Below are 14,703 nucleotides of genomic sequence, written 5' to 3' on the forward strand. Positions count from 1 at the left end.
CTGATGGGGCCGTTGGGCGGCCGGTAGCTGTTGCTGTCGGGGGACACCCTCATTCCTGCCGCTGCCGTCCCTGCTGCCTCATGGCGGCCATCGGAGTTCACCTGGGCTGCACCTCAGCCTGTGTGGCAGTCTATAAGGTGAGGGGCTGCGGAGCTGGGCTAGGGCTTCATGACGGCCACCCGGTTCTCTGGCGCTGGGTCATCCACAGGCTTGAGAGCGGCGTGTCGCCGGCCTAGGGATGTCGTGGAGTGGCGTTGCCGCGAGGACACTCCGGGACGAAGGGGCGGGCGGGCCCGGCCTCGCGCCTGGCGATTCCTCCGGAAAGTCCTCTACTCCGCGGCGGAGGCTCGCGGCGATGTAGACGCGCGGGGTCCCAGGGGCGTCATGGCGGCGGGATGCCCGGAGGGGTCCCAGGGACGACGTAGCTGCAGGGTGCCCGGGGGGTCCCGGAGACGGCGGGGCCGCTGGGTGTCCCGGGGGGTCCCGGGGACGGCGGGGCTGCGAGCATTTGGGGGGACGTCACGGGGACATCCTGGCCTCTGGATGCCGAAAGGGGTCTCGCTGACGTCAGGGCCTCAGGATTCCCGCGGGTGGGAGGTCCTGGGAAAGTTGTGGCCGCGAGGTACTTGGAGGCGGTGGTCTCTGGGACAGCAGGGCCGCAGGACGCGCTGAGCTGGGCCCGAACGTCTAGGTCCCGGAGGGGCAGGGAAGCTGCAGTCCAGCTAGAGCTGATGGTCCCGCAAAGCTGCCTGGCTGTGAAGCCAGTTGATTGTGCGTGCTCTACAGAGGTGGCCTTTCTGGAAGTGAGAGGTTGACAGGACTTGCGGCCTTTCTCTAATCAGTGGGGAGGCAGAAGGAACGATAATCATGAACTCCGTTGCCACTTGTCCCGCGTTTAAATGTCAAGTGAATTGTTAGGAAATGCCAAAGGGAATAATACTACTTCATTTGTAGAAATGGGAAGAATGGGGCCCAGCGCGGTGGCTTACGCCTGCAATCCCAGCACTTTGGGAAGCCGAGGCAGGCGGATCACGTGAGGTCAGGAGTTCGAGACCAGCTTGGCCAACATGGTGAAACCCCGCCTCTACTAAAAATACTAAAAATTAGCCGGGCACGCCTGTAATCCCAGCTGCTTAGGAGGCTGAGGCATGAGAATGGCTTAAACCCGGGAGGCGGAAGTTGCAGTGAGCCGAGATCTGCCACTGCAGTCTGCACTCCAGCCTGGGCCACAGAGCAAGACTCCGTGTCCAAAAAAAAAGAAATGGTAATGGTAAGAAAGAAGAGAGGTAGGAAAGGTAACGTAATAATAGCCTTCGTTTTGTGTGTAGAAAGGTTGTTATTACTTTTGATTCAATTGTTGACTTTGCAGAGCAGACTGAAAACATGAGGCAGTTCTTCATGGAATTACAGGCTTTCTATGAAAACGAGGAAATTAAATGGTAATTAAATTTTTAAGTTTAAAATATTGAGAGAGCAGTTTTTCTTTCCACACAGATGGCAAAGTAACACTGGTGCACAAATGCACACGTCTGAATACGTCTAATGAGACTATGTATTTCGTGTTTTTTTTCTCTAGGATGGCCGGGCTGGTGTGGTTGCAAATGATGCCGGTGACCGAGTTACTCCAGCTGTTGTTGCTTACTCAGAAAATGAAGAGGTACTAGTCCCCCCATTTTTGCACTTCTGAAATATTTTAAAATTACGTACATTGTAATATATATATATATATTTTTTCAGATTGTTGGATTGGCAGCAAAACAAAGCAGAATAAGAAATATTTCAAATACAGTAATGAAAGTAAAGCAGATCCTGGGCAGAAGGTATGGAATCAAATGATACTTTTAAATGTGGTAATAGAAACATGTTCATACATTCTAAGCATAATGTGAAATGAAACTAGAAACAGCATAGTTTGTTTCTTCATTGCTTTTTATGACTGAGTCATTACAGAGAGTACCCCCAGTAGGCTGTGTCTTTTGATGATTAGTGTTGGGTCTTCTCTGGTATGGGATTCACTCAGATGTTAGTTTCTTGCTGACAGGTCAATTTGGTAATTTGTGTCAGAGGTGGTAATTTGGATTGTTCACATTTTCAGATTTTTTTTAACTGAGAGGATTTCAAAGATTTTGTGGGAATTTGAAGACTTATTGACAGTGTGGTTGAATTTTGCTGAATCTATTATAATGGTTCATAATTTATGTAGACACTATTGATTTTCTTCCTCAGGATCTTTTGTGACACTTTCTGTGAACTAACTTTTCCACTTGACCTATAAATTTAATCATTAGAGTAACAGCTAAATTAACGTCTTATGTAAGAATCAGATTAATCATCTGTTGTAACTTTAATTAGAAGATTAAAAGAGGCTTGCTTCCCCAGACAACTGTCTCCTCAAATTATAGATTGCTATAATAATTAGGGGTTTTCATTTTCACTACTGTAGTAATACTTGATAGAGTGTTTTTAAATTTTCAAAGTGCTTTCACATCTATTATTTTATTTAATCCTCTCAACATCCTTGTAAAATTGGCAAGGCAAATACTATCATTCCCCATTTATAGATGAGAAAATCAAGGTGCAAAGAAATTGTGGCATTGTCTTAGGGGGTAAACTGGATAAGACTGCAGATCAGGTCTCCTCACCCTCTGCCCCAGGTTCTTTTCTTTCAACTTTGTTTAGTTAGAATTTAAGTAAAAATGTCCTTGTGTTGATTTAGAATTGGATATTATAGATTAAATTTATGTAGGTATCTCTTACCTGTTTATCTTATTTTCTGTCTCTTAGCTGTGTTCAATTAAATTGAACTTGATATTAATCTTTTTCCTTAGGATACTTATGCACTAAGCCAAAAACTATAGTTGTTTGGAGAGAATTCAATATTTGGTGACAATAAATATATCCCCATATCCTTTTACTTATTGACAAAACTTAGTACTGAGCATATTAAATGTAAGTTGGTGTCAAATATTTTCAGATCATAAAGTCTAGAAAAAAGAATCGTAGATGGGTCTTGAAGCCCGAATCACTGAGCAGCCAACAATATGATTTTTTTAATTAAACTTTTTATTTAGAGAGAATTGTGGTTTCCCATGCTGCTGTGTAAGAAATAATACAGAGACATCAAACACATTACCGGATTCACCACCTCTCCCTGTGGTTACATCTTGCAAAATTATAGTGCAGTGTCACAACCAAGATGCTCACATCGATATAGTCCAGATACAGAACATTTCCATAGATCTCTCCCCTGGTAGCCAACAATATGATACTGTTTGTTTTATGCTGCTGTTTGGGGGCAGATGGTTAGAGTAATTATGTGGCTTTCTTCTGCCATATTGTGCAAAAAAAAATTTGTATTAGCAGAGCAACTTAAACTCACTTTTCTGGCCCACAGTGACAGTCAGATGGGTAACACAGAGCCACAGCGTGCTGTGATTAGTGAAGACTGAGCATCTTTCAGATTGCTATACCATGGTCATGCTTGGACTCCTTTAGAGTTAGCTGCCTCGTGGTCCAGGTGATTTTCCCTCCCAGCCCATCTACTCACCAGACAAGGGTGATTTTTACAGATCCATTGTTGTACCAACTCTCGGCCATGAAAGCATTTGGCCTTTTTGTTACCAAGCCATTAGGTTCTTGGTGCAGTGTCTACCCTGGGTGAACTCCCAAAGTTGAGCTGTCTCAGTCTTGGCCTCATGCCTGTTTATGACCTACTCACAGGTAGCACCACTTAACTTGCTGCCAAAATTATCCTTACACCCTTCCTGTAACTCTCATTCCCCTGTGGCCTTCCAGCCAGAAATGCGGTCCTTGGACCTGGCTTCTCAGCAATTATCCCTGAGAGGGAAGATCCTGGAGATATCCTGAGAGCACACAGAGCTTCCCCACACCTTCAGACTTGCACCTTGCTCTCCAGAAGCTGCCTAGCCCTCCTTTCCAACCCACAATGGCCAGTGCCAATAGCAGTGCGGGCATCCGGTGGTCCAGACAGGAGACACGAACTCTTCTCTCCATACTAGGCGAGGCAGAGTATATTCAGCGCCTCCAGACTGTGCATCACAATGCAGATGTCTATCAGGCTGTGTCTAAGCGAATGCAGCAGGAGGGCTTCCGCCGCACCGAACGTCAGTGCCGCTCCAAGTTTAAAGTTCTGAAGGCATTATATTTAAAGGCCTATGTTGCCCATGCCACAAGTATGGGTGAGCCACCACACTGTCCATTTTATGATACGTTGGATCAGCTTCTCCGAAATCAGATAGTGACTGACCCAGACAACTTAATGGAGGATGCTGCTTGGGCCAAGCACTGTGATCAGAACTTAGTGGCCTCTGACGCCCCAGGGGAAGAGGGAACCGGCATTCTAAAATCAAAAAGGACTCAGGCAGCTGATCATCAGCCTATCTTGAAAACAGTTAAGGAATCAGATGAGGATTGTCAGCTAAGAATCAGTGACCGGATACGAGAAACCAGTGACCTCGAGGACTCCTGGGATGAATCCTCGGGTGCAGGTAACTCCCAAGCATGTGAAGGATTTGGGTCCCAGAGTCACGTGGCTCTAAACGTTTAGCTGCGTCTGTTTGGATAGTGTCCTCTTCAGCATAGTTCCTGTTTCTGCCTCATTCTGCCCCACGCACCTTTTTAAAAACCTGATAGTAAGCTAAAGAGTTCCAGGTTTTCAAAAGCTATGCCCCTGGCAACATAAGATATTAGAACTCTTTAAACCTAGAAGTGCTCTCTAGAACCAAACTAGTTCTGGCATTATTAATAATGGGTAGTCAGGAAATTGTAGGTCTAGAGTGGGTTGGTTGGCTATGTACAAAGGGGTTCAGGAAGGCAAGGGAGAAGTTTTAGAGGTGAAATTAAACAGGTCACAATTGTCCAGATTAAGGAAATGGATTCTTCCCAGTCCCTGGTGGAAAGAGGCTTTCCAGGAACAACCATAGTTTTATAACTTGTCTCAGCTCTGCTGCTGGCTCCAAGCATTCCCTTAGCAGGAATGTTCTCTTTGCAACATTGTTGCTTTGTTTTTCAGGGTGCTCTCAAGGGACCCCCAGCTACAGCAGCTCCCACAGCCTTTACAGAGGTGCAGTTGCTCCCTGTCAGAGCAGCCCCATGGCCAGACTGGGTGTGTCCGGGGAGCCCAGCCCCTGCACCAGCACCAGCCGCAGCACTCCTGGGGTAGCCTCCACACCGCAGACTCCAGTCTCCTCTTCGAGAGCTGGTTTTCTTTCTGGTGGGGATAGGCCCTTGACCAGTGAGCCCCCTCCAAGGTGGGCAAGGCGAAGAAGGCGGTCAGTGGCCAGGACTATCGCAGCCGAGTTGGCAGAAAACAGGCGATTGGCACGAGAACTCTCAAAGCGGGAGGAAGAAAAACTGGACAGGCTGATTGCTATTGGTGAGGAGGCCAGTGCTCAGCAAGACACTGCGAATGAGCTCCGCAGGGATGCTGTCATCGCAGTCAGACGTTTGGCAACAGCAGTGGAAGAGGCAACTGGTGCTTTTCAGCTAGGCCTTGAAAAATTGCTTCAGAGGTTGATTTCGAATACCAAAAGCTAGGAACCAATTACAAAAGGCTCTGTTTCCTAAACTGGTAGAAGTCTAGTTCCCAAACCTGCGTTCTGAATCCCTGGCTCCTTTTCTGTGTCCTCAGAAAAAAACATGAATGAACCATAAATATCCAGATAGTAAGAATATTATTGCTAGTTCATTTTCCCAAGATTCTCCACCAAATGGAAGACCTTTCAGAAATGCCAGGGGTGGCCTAATAGAAAACGATGGAGCCACTTTCTAGACAGCTGGTTCATCCTAGCTTTGTCACATATGTGAAGCAGTTTAGCTCCCTCCAGTGGCTTCCTCATCCGTAAAATGGGGATCAGTAATAACTCCTGCCCTGCCTACCTCACAGGGCTGTTGTGAGGATCACATGGTTCATAGATGTGAAACGGTTTAAAAGTTTAAAAGCACTATACACATTTAAGTTATTAATTCATATGGCCTTGGCTGAGGTAAGGCACATTAGTTTACAAGATACGGAAGTATGGATATATACTGTGACTTCACTGCTTGAATCTTTCCTTTGCTTGTCTAACTTGACTGCTTCAATGGAGTTTGAAATCTTAATTTTTAAAATCCCTGTGTGGCTCATTAAACTAGTATAAGCACAACCTGTATTTGTACCTTAATCTCTTACATTTCCACTGCTGTGTCTGACATATCTACTAGTAAGCACTGTTTTGTCAAACCGTCTTTCTCTCCTTCATTTTACTGGTTCTTAGTCTCCTATCAATATAAGGAAATAAGAAGTGCCAGGGAGCCACCATTGTGTGTTATGGTTTATATTGATAATCTTCAATATAAAATACTGGCCATTTTATAAAATATTAGATGTATGTAAATTCTTTGCATTTCATATTATTTGGGCCCCTTTATGTTCCTAAATTACATCTTTAAGTTTCGGTTGCCATTGGAACATTGTGGAAACAATTCAGATTATATCAGTTTCCAATCTGCCTTTTAGCTGATTTCATTCTTTTCTGTTATTTTTTTGTCTAGTATGTTATACAGGGCAAGCCCTAGAAAAGTTTCCTTTTGAGGAGCTTTCCAGGATTCCTTTTCCTCAGATGGTGTAGACAGAAGTTTATGTAGTTAATGGCATCTGGTGGAAGAGATGCCTCTTTAACTTTGGGAACAGTAGAGGATGGTGTGGATAAAGATTGCCTGCAATAGATGACTCCTTTTAAGCACTAGCCGTGAACAGATGAGCCTCCTCCACACCCCAGACACACGCTGTGGTAGAGATGAAGGTGATAAGCCACACTTCTGATTTACTCTAGAAGGGAAGACATTACTCTCTGTCATTAAACTAACTTAAAGCTTTTAGTGATTTACTTAGTACTTTTAGGAATACAAATAGGAATCTTTGGGATTTAAAAAGTTTTCTGATAATCTAGAAGTTGGAAAAAAGGCAAAGAGTGGGCATGTTGGGGGAGGTTTTATTTTCTATCTTGCAGGCTCGAGTGCTTAGCTAAATGCTGGAAATGCACATAGGTGGAGAAATGGTCAGAGCAGCAGTGGGAACGTACCCAGAACCATGAGTAGACGGCAAGCGAGCTGCTCTGCCAAGCCAGGGGTGGAGGTGTGAGGTGGCTGGTGTGGTAGAATATGCTGGAATCTAGTTAGAATTCCTGGATTCGAATCCTGTCACAGTTTGTTTCATCAGACAAATCACTTGCCCTTTTCTATTATTATTATTTTTATTTTTTTGAGAAAAAGTCTCACTGTTTTGCCCAGGCTGGAGTGCAGTGGCGCAATCTTGGCTCACTGCAACCTCTGCCTCCCAGGTTCAAGCAATTCTCCTGCCTCAGCCTCCCGAGTAGCCGGGATTACAGGTGCATGCCAACATGCCCAGCTCATTTTTGTATTTTTAGTAGAGACGGCGTTTCACCATGTTGGCCAGGCTGGTCTTGAACTCCTGACCTCAGGTGATCCACCTGCCTCGGCCTCCCGAAGTGCTGAGATTACAGGCATGAGCCACCGTGCCCAGCCAATTCATGCCTCAATTTCTTCATCTCCAGATTGAGGGATTTGTACTAGATTTTTTTTTTTCCTAGTACCTTCCAGCTCTAAAAAAATTTGAAATAGCATAATAAAAGGCAAAATGAAAAAAATTTTAATTGTAATATTTTTCTGTCACAGCAGCATATGTATATTTGAAATACTGGTAACAATTTTAAGGTAGCATTCTGTGGTATTAATATTTATTAATATGCTCATGAACCTCTAAGCGTCACACCAGACATACACAGACTCTTTGCTTTAAAAGAGCATATATTTAAGGCATTGAAATGGATATAGCTATATTCATTTTCAATTGTCTTAGGCTATTATATGGAAAGATATGTGTCAATTATAGGTAGGTAGGTAGATTTTCTGGAAACACAGAAGTACTTGACGGAGAGTTAGGCCTGTATTCTATAAATCTATTAATGGTAGCAAAGTGCATAAGAGGGATTTCTTTGAGATGAAAGGAGTGCTGAAGAAGAGCATTGGAATTAATATTTGGATGTGGTATTGTGAAATTCAATGGGTAAAGTAACCCTAATGCGGGAATAAAAGTCAAGGGAAAGGTCTTGAATAAATACACAGAAAAATAAGCTAAAAATATTAAGGGGAGGGAAATTGGAATACAGGGAGACAGCGTGCAAGAAAGCAAGCCAGGAATCTGCCTATGTGGTAGACCCAACCATTACTACTTGAACCCCCTTAGAAAAGCTTTTCCAGCATTCCATAACTCAGGTTCCTCATTTATAAAGTGGGAAACTCATAATTGTCCTACCTACCTCACAGGGGTGTTGTGAGGATCAAAGGAACAGATGAATGTATAAGCACTTTCAGACGTGTAAGGCACTGTCATGTAACAAGTGGGGGAAAGACTCTGCAGCACATTAGTGCTGGTGTGTGCCAAGCCTGTGGGCTGCTGACCGTAAGGGATATTCAAGTAGGAGGAGGAAGAGAAGATGGCATTGCTAATAAAGGTTGTGATACACAACCATAGGATTAACTGCCTCCTCAAGTCCATCATGTAAATAAGGTGCTATGTATACCAACTTCCCACCACCTTTGTTTTTCTGTTCAGTAATCCCGGTGCGGACAAATAAAGTTTTCACTTGTATGTGGTTGTGGGTCAGTCCACTATGTGATGATGTCTGTGGTCCTTTGTTGCCTCCATTCTCTGCTTTGCTTTCTCCTCTGCTAAGGGTCTTGCCTGTCTGCGGCCCTCGGAGCTATATGTGCTTTCTGTCTTCAGAGGAGAGCGGCCCTCTTTATACAGCAGTTGAGAAATAATTTTCCATTTCTAAGAGTTCTATACATTCTGTAAAATATCCTTCCTGGCAAATTCTCTTGTCTGGGTGGTAGACGATCTACGCATAACAGTATAAATTGTTCTGGTTGACTTAAATTCTAAAGAAAACAGAACTAGTAAGTGTCATGCTGAAATTCTAATCTCGGTGCAAAACCCGCTATGAGCACACTTTATCTTTTTTTCCTGCTCTTAAAGTGTTTGGGATATAGTTAATATTAAATACTGAGTTTAGGAAAAGGAAGAAGCAAAGAGTTTAATGGAAAGAATACTAAACTTCGTATTGAAGTTCTGAATGCCAGCCAGTTATGCCATTAATTAGCTGTGTGACTTTGGGCAAGCTACTTATCTCTTGTCCTATTGATATTTTAGGTGATCGAGAAGGAAGTATGAGGAACCTGCAAGTATTCCAGAGTTCTAAGCCATATTAGTCCATTTTAAACCCCGTTTGTCTGCCGCTTAACAAGTTAAGGTCTCCAGATGCTGTGTAACCCTTCAGCAATTAGCCACTATTAATTTTCAACTTCTCTTGTTAAACAAATAGAATAGTCACAGCTCCTTGGAAGAAGGGTTTAATGGAAGGATACTAGTCTATTTTATCGTAATATCTAGATAACATTAAGCCAAGAATCAGAGATTTCTATCCCTGCTCAAGGGACAGAAGAACTCTGATCATTTACAAGATGAGTCGGAGGCAGCCTGCTAAAGTAGGAATAATAGTAGCGTGATAGAGAAGACGTGGGCTCACGTACCGATTCTGCCTCTTGTTAGCTTATAAGTTATTGTCCCTCTCTGAAGCTCTTTATCTCTAAAATAATACCTGCCAAACACACCCCACTTAGGTTTTGTGAGGATAACATGAGATAATGTACGTGAAAACATTTTGTAGTCTGCTTAAGTTGCTTATATCTGTTCATATATGCATATTCATAGTACTCTGCACCTTTCTGTAAACAACATTCATAGTTTTGCTCAACCTTTCGGTTTCTGGAGTTGGTGTGTGTTCAGAAACCAAGCAACGAAGATGGTCTTAGCTACTTTGGTTTGCCTTTAATTTGCAACTTTCTCATCTCAGTGGTTGGGTCTTCAGAATCATAGGTGTGAAACTATGATATAAAATCATGGATATTATGAAAAGTCACCTCAAAATATATAGCACCTATTAATAGCACAGCCAGAACAAGAAAGCTATTTATTTTCAAATGCAAAGATCAGTACTTTAGTAGAATTACTATAACCCTTGTAAATACTCCATTTCTATCTTCTGTAATATTTGAAGGCTTTTAGTATTAAGCAGCTTAATAACTTTGTTAATATTTTAGTATTTGTTCAGTGATATTGAGAAATACAGTCTTCTCTAAACTGTATATATCTACAATACTGATTTTAATACTTAGCTATCTTTATCTTTCTTTATGGACAGCTCCAATGATCCACAAGCTCAGAAATACATCGCGGAAAGTAAATGTTTAGTGAGTATGGTTCTGTTATTGCTTCCCTGTTACAAAGAGTAATTACCAAAGTCATAACATGGAATGTTGATTTGAAACTTTGCATATTTATTAAAAATTATTTATTTAGCATAATTATAATTTATTTTATAGGTCATTGAAAAAAATGGGAAATTACGATATGAAATAGATACTGGAGAAGAAACAAAATTTGTTAACCCAGAAGATGTTGCCAGACTGATATTTAGTAAAATGAAAGGTATTTAGTAAAAGATACATAATAGTTACCTTTAATGATCTTTTGAAAGTTGACCTTAAAAAAAAAGTCAGAGGTATTTTTAGATCTTGGGAGAGCAGAGTGACTGAACAGATAAGTAAGGACATATAAACTGTCGACCTGGTTGGGGTACTAACTGGCTATGTGCCCGTGGTTAAATGACTTGCCTTACCTGACTGTGATTTCCCTATAAGTCATATAAATGAATTAGGACAAATAAGAGTTTTCCAAACATATTTAGTGGCCAAGTAAGCTTGGTGAATAGTGGCACTTCAAGATTGACAGTATACTTTGAACAATAATTTAGGCAGTCTAAGTAGGTCTGATTTTATCAGCAGTTCAGACAGAGGCTCTGAGCTGAGTGGTATTCTGTCGAACAATTTGGGACATTCTGGAATAGATTGTTTATAAGGCTCCCTTCAGCCCTGTAATGATGTTAAGAACTTGGGGGATGGAAGGCAGTCTTTAAATGTAGAGAACTAACATTATGACATTGTGTCTTCACATGGATGCGTTAGGAGCTTATTCTCCATGGAGTCAGTCTAATTTAGAAGATGGTTGATACTGAAGCCTAAGAGCCAGGCTGTTTGGAAAGCTAATTCTGTGTCCAAAAGATATCACCAAAACCACAAGAAGTGCTGCATGATTTCAGAGCGCAGAGAAGAAAATTGACACGGGGGGGGGGCAAGCAAGTGTATTGGGAAATATGTTAAGTGAGATCTTTGTCATAAATTAATAAACCTCAGAAAGGATCACTTGTCATTTTTTTCTGTCATCAGAATTTTATATTTTTTAATATGCAGAAACGGCACATTCTGTATTGGGCTCAGATGCAAATGATGTAGTTATTACTGTCCCGTTTGATTTTGGAGAAAAGCAAAAAAATGCTCTTGGGTAAGTATATGGGGTTTATCTTACTGGCTTAATTAAAGGAAATACAGAATCACTATATAGTAAAAGGTAACATTGTATTTTAAAGTACCTTAGGCAATAAAATTGTATTTGTAAATAGTAAGGTAATGATCATTTATATATTTGATGAAATGCCAAGAGGCCAGGTGTGGTGGCTCATGCCTGTAATCCCAGCACTTTGGGACACTGGGTGGGGGGCGGGGGGGTGGACCACCTGAGGTCAGGAGTTCGAGACCCACCTAGCCAACATGGCAAAACCCTGTCTCTATTAAAATACAAAAATTAGCTGGACATGGTGGTGGCGCCTATAATCCCAGCTATTCGGGAGGCTGAGGCATAAGAATCGCCTGAACCTATGAAGTGGAGGTTGCAGTGAGCCAAAGTCGCGCCACTCCACTCCAGATTAGGTGACAGTGAGACTTCGTCTCAGAAAAAAAAAAAAAAAAAAAAAGCCAAGAGAACATAAAATTAAATATAGTGTACCCTCAGTTGTTTCGATCGGAAACATTTTAAATTACCAGGTTAAATTGACATTTATGAATCTCTTTGCCTTAATTTTCTGTAATTAAGGTTTATGTGGGAATTACATGTGCAGTTTTAGAAAATATTTGTGCTTATTTCTTCACCTTAGATCTTAACATCTAAACAGAAAAGTTATAGTTTTTACAGGTCATTATGCAAATGTATTGGTGTGCTTTTATGCCTTTGCTATGCAGGATAGAGTTTCACACAAGGTTCTGGGCATTGAAGTTGCCTCTGAGGCAGAGAATTGCCTTACGTACTTTTAAAAACTGAACACTAGATTAAAGAAATTGGAAATTTTCAAGTGTTCTATAAATTTGTCTTTCTGCAGTTTTTGCATAGGCATTTTTTTCATTCAGTAAATGTGTATTGATTACTGTTTAAGCCACACTGTATTGAAGGTTGAGTAAATAGAGATAAATAAGACATGGTTTCTGATGTCACAGAATCAACAAGATGATTATGTTAAAGTGTGGCAAGTACTTTGAATGGGGAAGTTCTGGATAGCATGAAGACAGGACACCTGTCCTAGACTCTGAGAGCCCCAAAAGACTCTCATCTTTTGAACAACTTTTTTTTAAACATGGACATTTTTGAGAGCTTTATTTTTCTTATTCAGTACATGTGCTTTTTGCTTTCTTTGTCAAGAATATGGCTCTGAACATTACAATTTTAAACAGAAAGTGATCTCTTATAGTCATTCATTTCTTGTTTTCTATATTCTTGCTTCTAAAGATCATTATACTTCATGTTCTACTTATGAAATTTTAGTAGCTTTTGTATAAAATCTTTAGCAGAGCATTTCTAAAAATGTAGAATTGAACATGTGATAAATTAAATTCATTGAAAGCAAATTGTTCACAGAGAAGCAGCTAGAGCTGCTGGATTTAATGTTTTGCGATTAATTCACGAACCGTCTGCAGCTCTTCTTGCTTATGGAATTGGACAAGACTCCCCTACTGGAAAAAGGTAAAGATCATATTTGCAGTTTTAGGTTTTTTGAGTGCAGAAAACATTTTCGCTTATAGCGATTATATCAGTAAAGATTATTAGGTAATGCAGTGGTTCCCAACCTTTCTGGATGGAAAAACAGAGTCTCGCCTAGAGTTTTTCAAATATTTGAGAAAGATGTCCTAGGAAAGCACAGAAAGAAGGTAATGGGAGAGAAGATTGAGCTTTTATGCTCTTGTCGTATTGCCCTCATTTTGTGCCTTTTTTGAGGGAAGATTTGAAAATTCGAGGCCTGGCCAGTTTCCAACTCAAGCTACGACACTGCTGATATTTCTGCCAATTCCAGTTATTAGACAAGTTTGCAGATAATAGGTACTATTATATACATTTGACAGGGTAGGAGATGGGAAATTTAGCATGAGGTTTTGAGACTTCTTCTAATGGTGAAATACTAGAACATACTTATCCCTAATATAGCTGTCAATATGTCTTAATAGAAAGGATAGTCGTTCAACTTTAGAGAAGTTAATTCAGATGCAGTGTTAATTTTACGTAATTGTTTCACCTCATTATTTGTATCTCCTAGTTAAGTAAATAAATATGTGTACATCACGAGGAAATTATTTTTAGATAAATGTAAGAATATCAAATGATGAGTTTTAATACATGGGGAATCGGGAATTAGCTCCTAATTTTGCATACGTAATATATCCACAGAACATGCAATTGCAGTAGTAACTTGCATAATATTAACACATAGAATTTCTATGTTCAGTTCTCTTAAAATTCACTATAATCACGAATCTCTTGATTTACTTTGAAAAGTTCGTGTTTTGAACTCCTTACTCAGAAGAATACAGTTGTATCCACATGACTAAGTAAAAAAGAATTTTGATTTGGATGCAGAACATCTCGGATCTAGGCTTGATTTGCCAAAAAGTGACTATAGACAACTTAGTTATTCACCTGAGATTTTCTATTTCCTCATTTGTAAATTAAAGGGATTAAACTAAGTGACTTCTAATATCCAACTTAGTTTTAAAATGTTATTCCCTGATGACTTACTTTATCTTCTCTTGAAGCAATATTTTGGTGTTTAAGCTTGGAGGAACATCCTTATCTCTCAGCATCATGGAAGTTAACAGTGGAATATATCGGGTTCTTTCAACAAACACTGATGATAACATCGGTGGTGCACATTTCACAGAAACCTTAGCACAGTATCTAGCTTCTGAGTTCCAGAGGTGAGTATTAATGGCCTGAATAATACCTTCTGATTGAGGTTTTCCTTTACATATTTTAATTTTTTTTCCTAATTTATTTTAAGTTATCCTGCTGCAAAGGAGGATGTGGTTTTTTCATTGCTTGGAAACTGGATATTTTCATATCTAGAGTTATAATGTCCTGTCCAGGCAATTCAAAGAAGCAGAGGCCAGGCTGCCTAGTGGAGTGTGCTTGGATTTTTCACTTAGTGTAAAGAGACCGTCAGATACTGAACTGCATGAACTTGGATTTTAATTCTTCATGTATTGCTCTTCTGTCTGGATAAAGGAGTGTATAGGCACTGAGGCTTCATTGCCTTCTGAACAGTTGTTAAAAGTTTGGCTTTGGTGAAGATTGCATTACGTTATCTTCATATTCCAGTGAGTTATTGTCTTATGGAGTATTTATCTTAATTACTCATCTGCTGCTAGGAATATTTCAGTCTTGTTACTGGATATAATTACTCT

At 40.8% G+C, this 14,703-nt stretch overlaps 2 protein-coding genes across 2 annotated transcripts in view; both read left to right on the forward strand.

Annotated features, from left to right (window-relative positions):
- Window positions 1-6: 6 nt before the first annotated feature.
- HSPA14 (heat shock protein family A (Hsp70) member 14) overlaps window positions 7-14,703 on the forward strand; it is a 33,388-nt gene continuing 18,691 nt past the window's right edge. Inside the window, exons 1-8 of the mRNA XM_002820543.5 lie at window positions 7-137; window positions 1,577-1,657; window positions 1,738-1,820; window positions 10,284-10,332; window positions 10,465-10,570; window positions 11,392-11,482; window positions 12,887-12,991; window positions 14,056-14,217. Coding sequence (XP_002820589.3) covers window positions 81-137; window positions 1,577-1,657; window positions 1,738-1,820; window positions 10,284-10,332; window positions 10,465-10,570; window positions 11,392-11,482; window positions 12,887-12,991; window positions 14,056-14,217 — 734 coding nt within the window. The 5' untranslated portion in view covers window positions 7-80. The remainder of the gene's footprint in view (window positions 138-1,576; window positions 1,658-1,737; window positions 1,821-10,283; window positions 10,333-10,464; window positions 10,571-11,391; window positions 11,483-12,886; window positions 12,992-14,055; window positions 14,218-14,703) is intronic.
- On the forward strand, window positions 3,796-8,671 carry MSANTD7 (Myb/SANT DNA binding domain containing 7). The gene is made up of 2 exons (XM_054521986.1): window positions 3,796-4,508; window positions 5,033-8,671. The coding sequence occupies exons 1-2, from the start codon at window positions 3,947-3,949 to the stop codon at window positions 5,554-5,556; spliced, it is 1,086 nt and encodes a 361-aa protein (XP_054377961.1). The 5' UTR covers window positions 3,796-3,946; the 3' UTR covers window positions 5,557-8,671.

The sequence above is a fragment of the Pongo abelii genome, chromosome 8, assembly GCF_028885655.2.
Source record: "Pongo abelii isolate AG06213 chromosome 8, NHGRI_mPonAbe1-v2.0_pri, whole genome shotgun sequence".
In the NCBI taxonomy this organism is placed as follows: Eukaryota; Metazoa; Chordata; class Mammalia; order Primates; family Hominidae; genus Pongo; species Pongo abelii.

Excerpts from the sequence above, each read along its gene's own strand:
- MSANTD7 (XM_054521986.1), top strand. The coding sequence starts at position 3,947 with ATGGCCAGTGCCAATAGCAGTGCGGGCATCCGGTGGTCCAGACAGGAG. Across the intron at positions 4,509-5,032 it reads GGATGAATCCTCGGGTGCAG|GGTGCTCTCAAGGGACCCCC; the intron begins GTAACTCCCAAG and ends TTTGTTTTTCAG.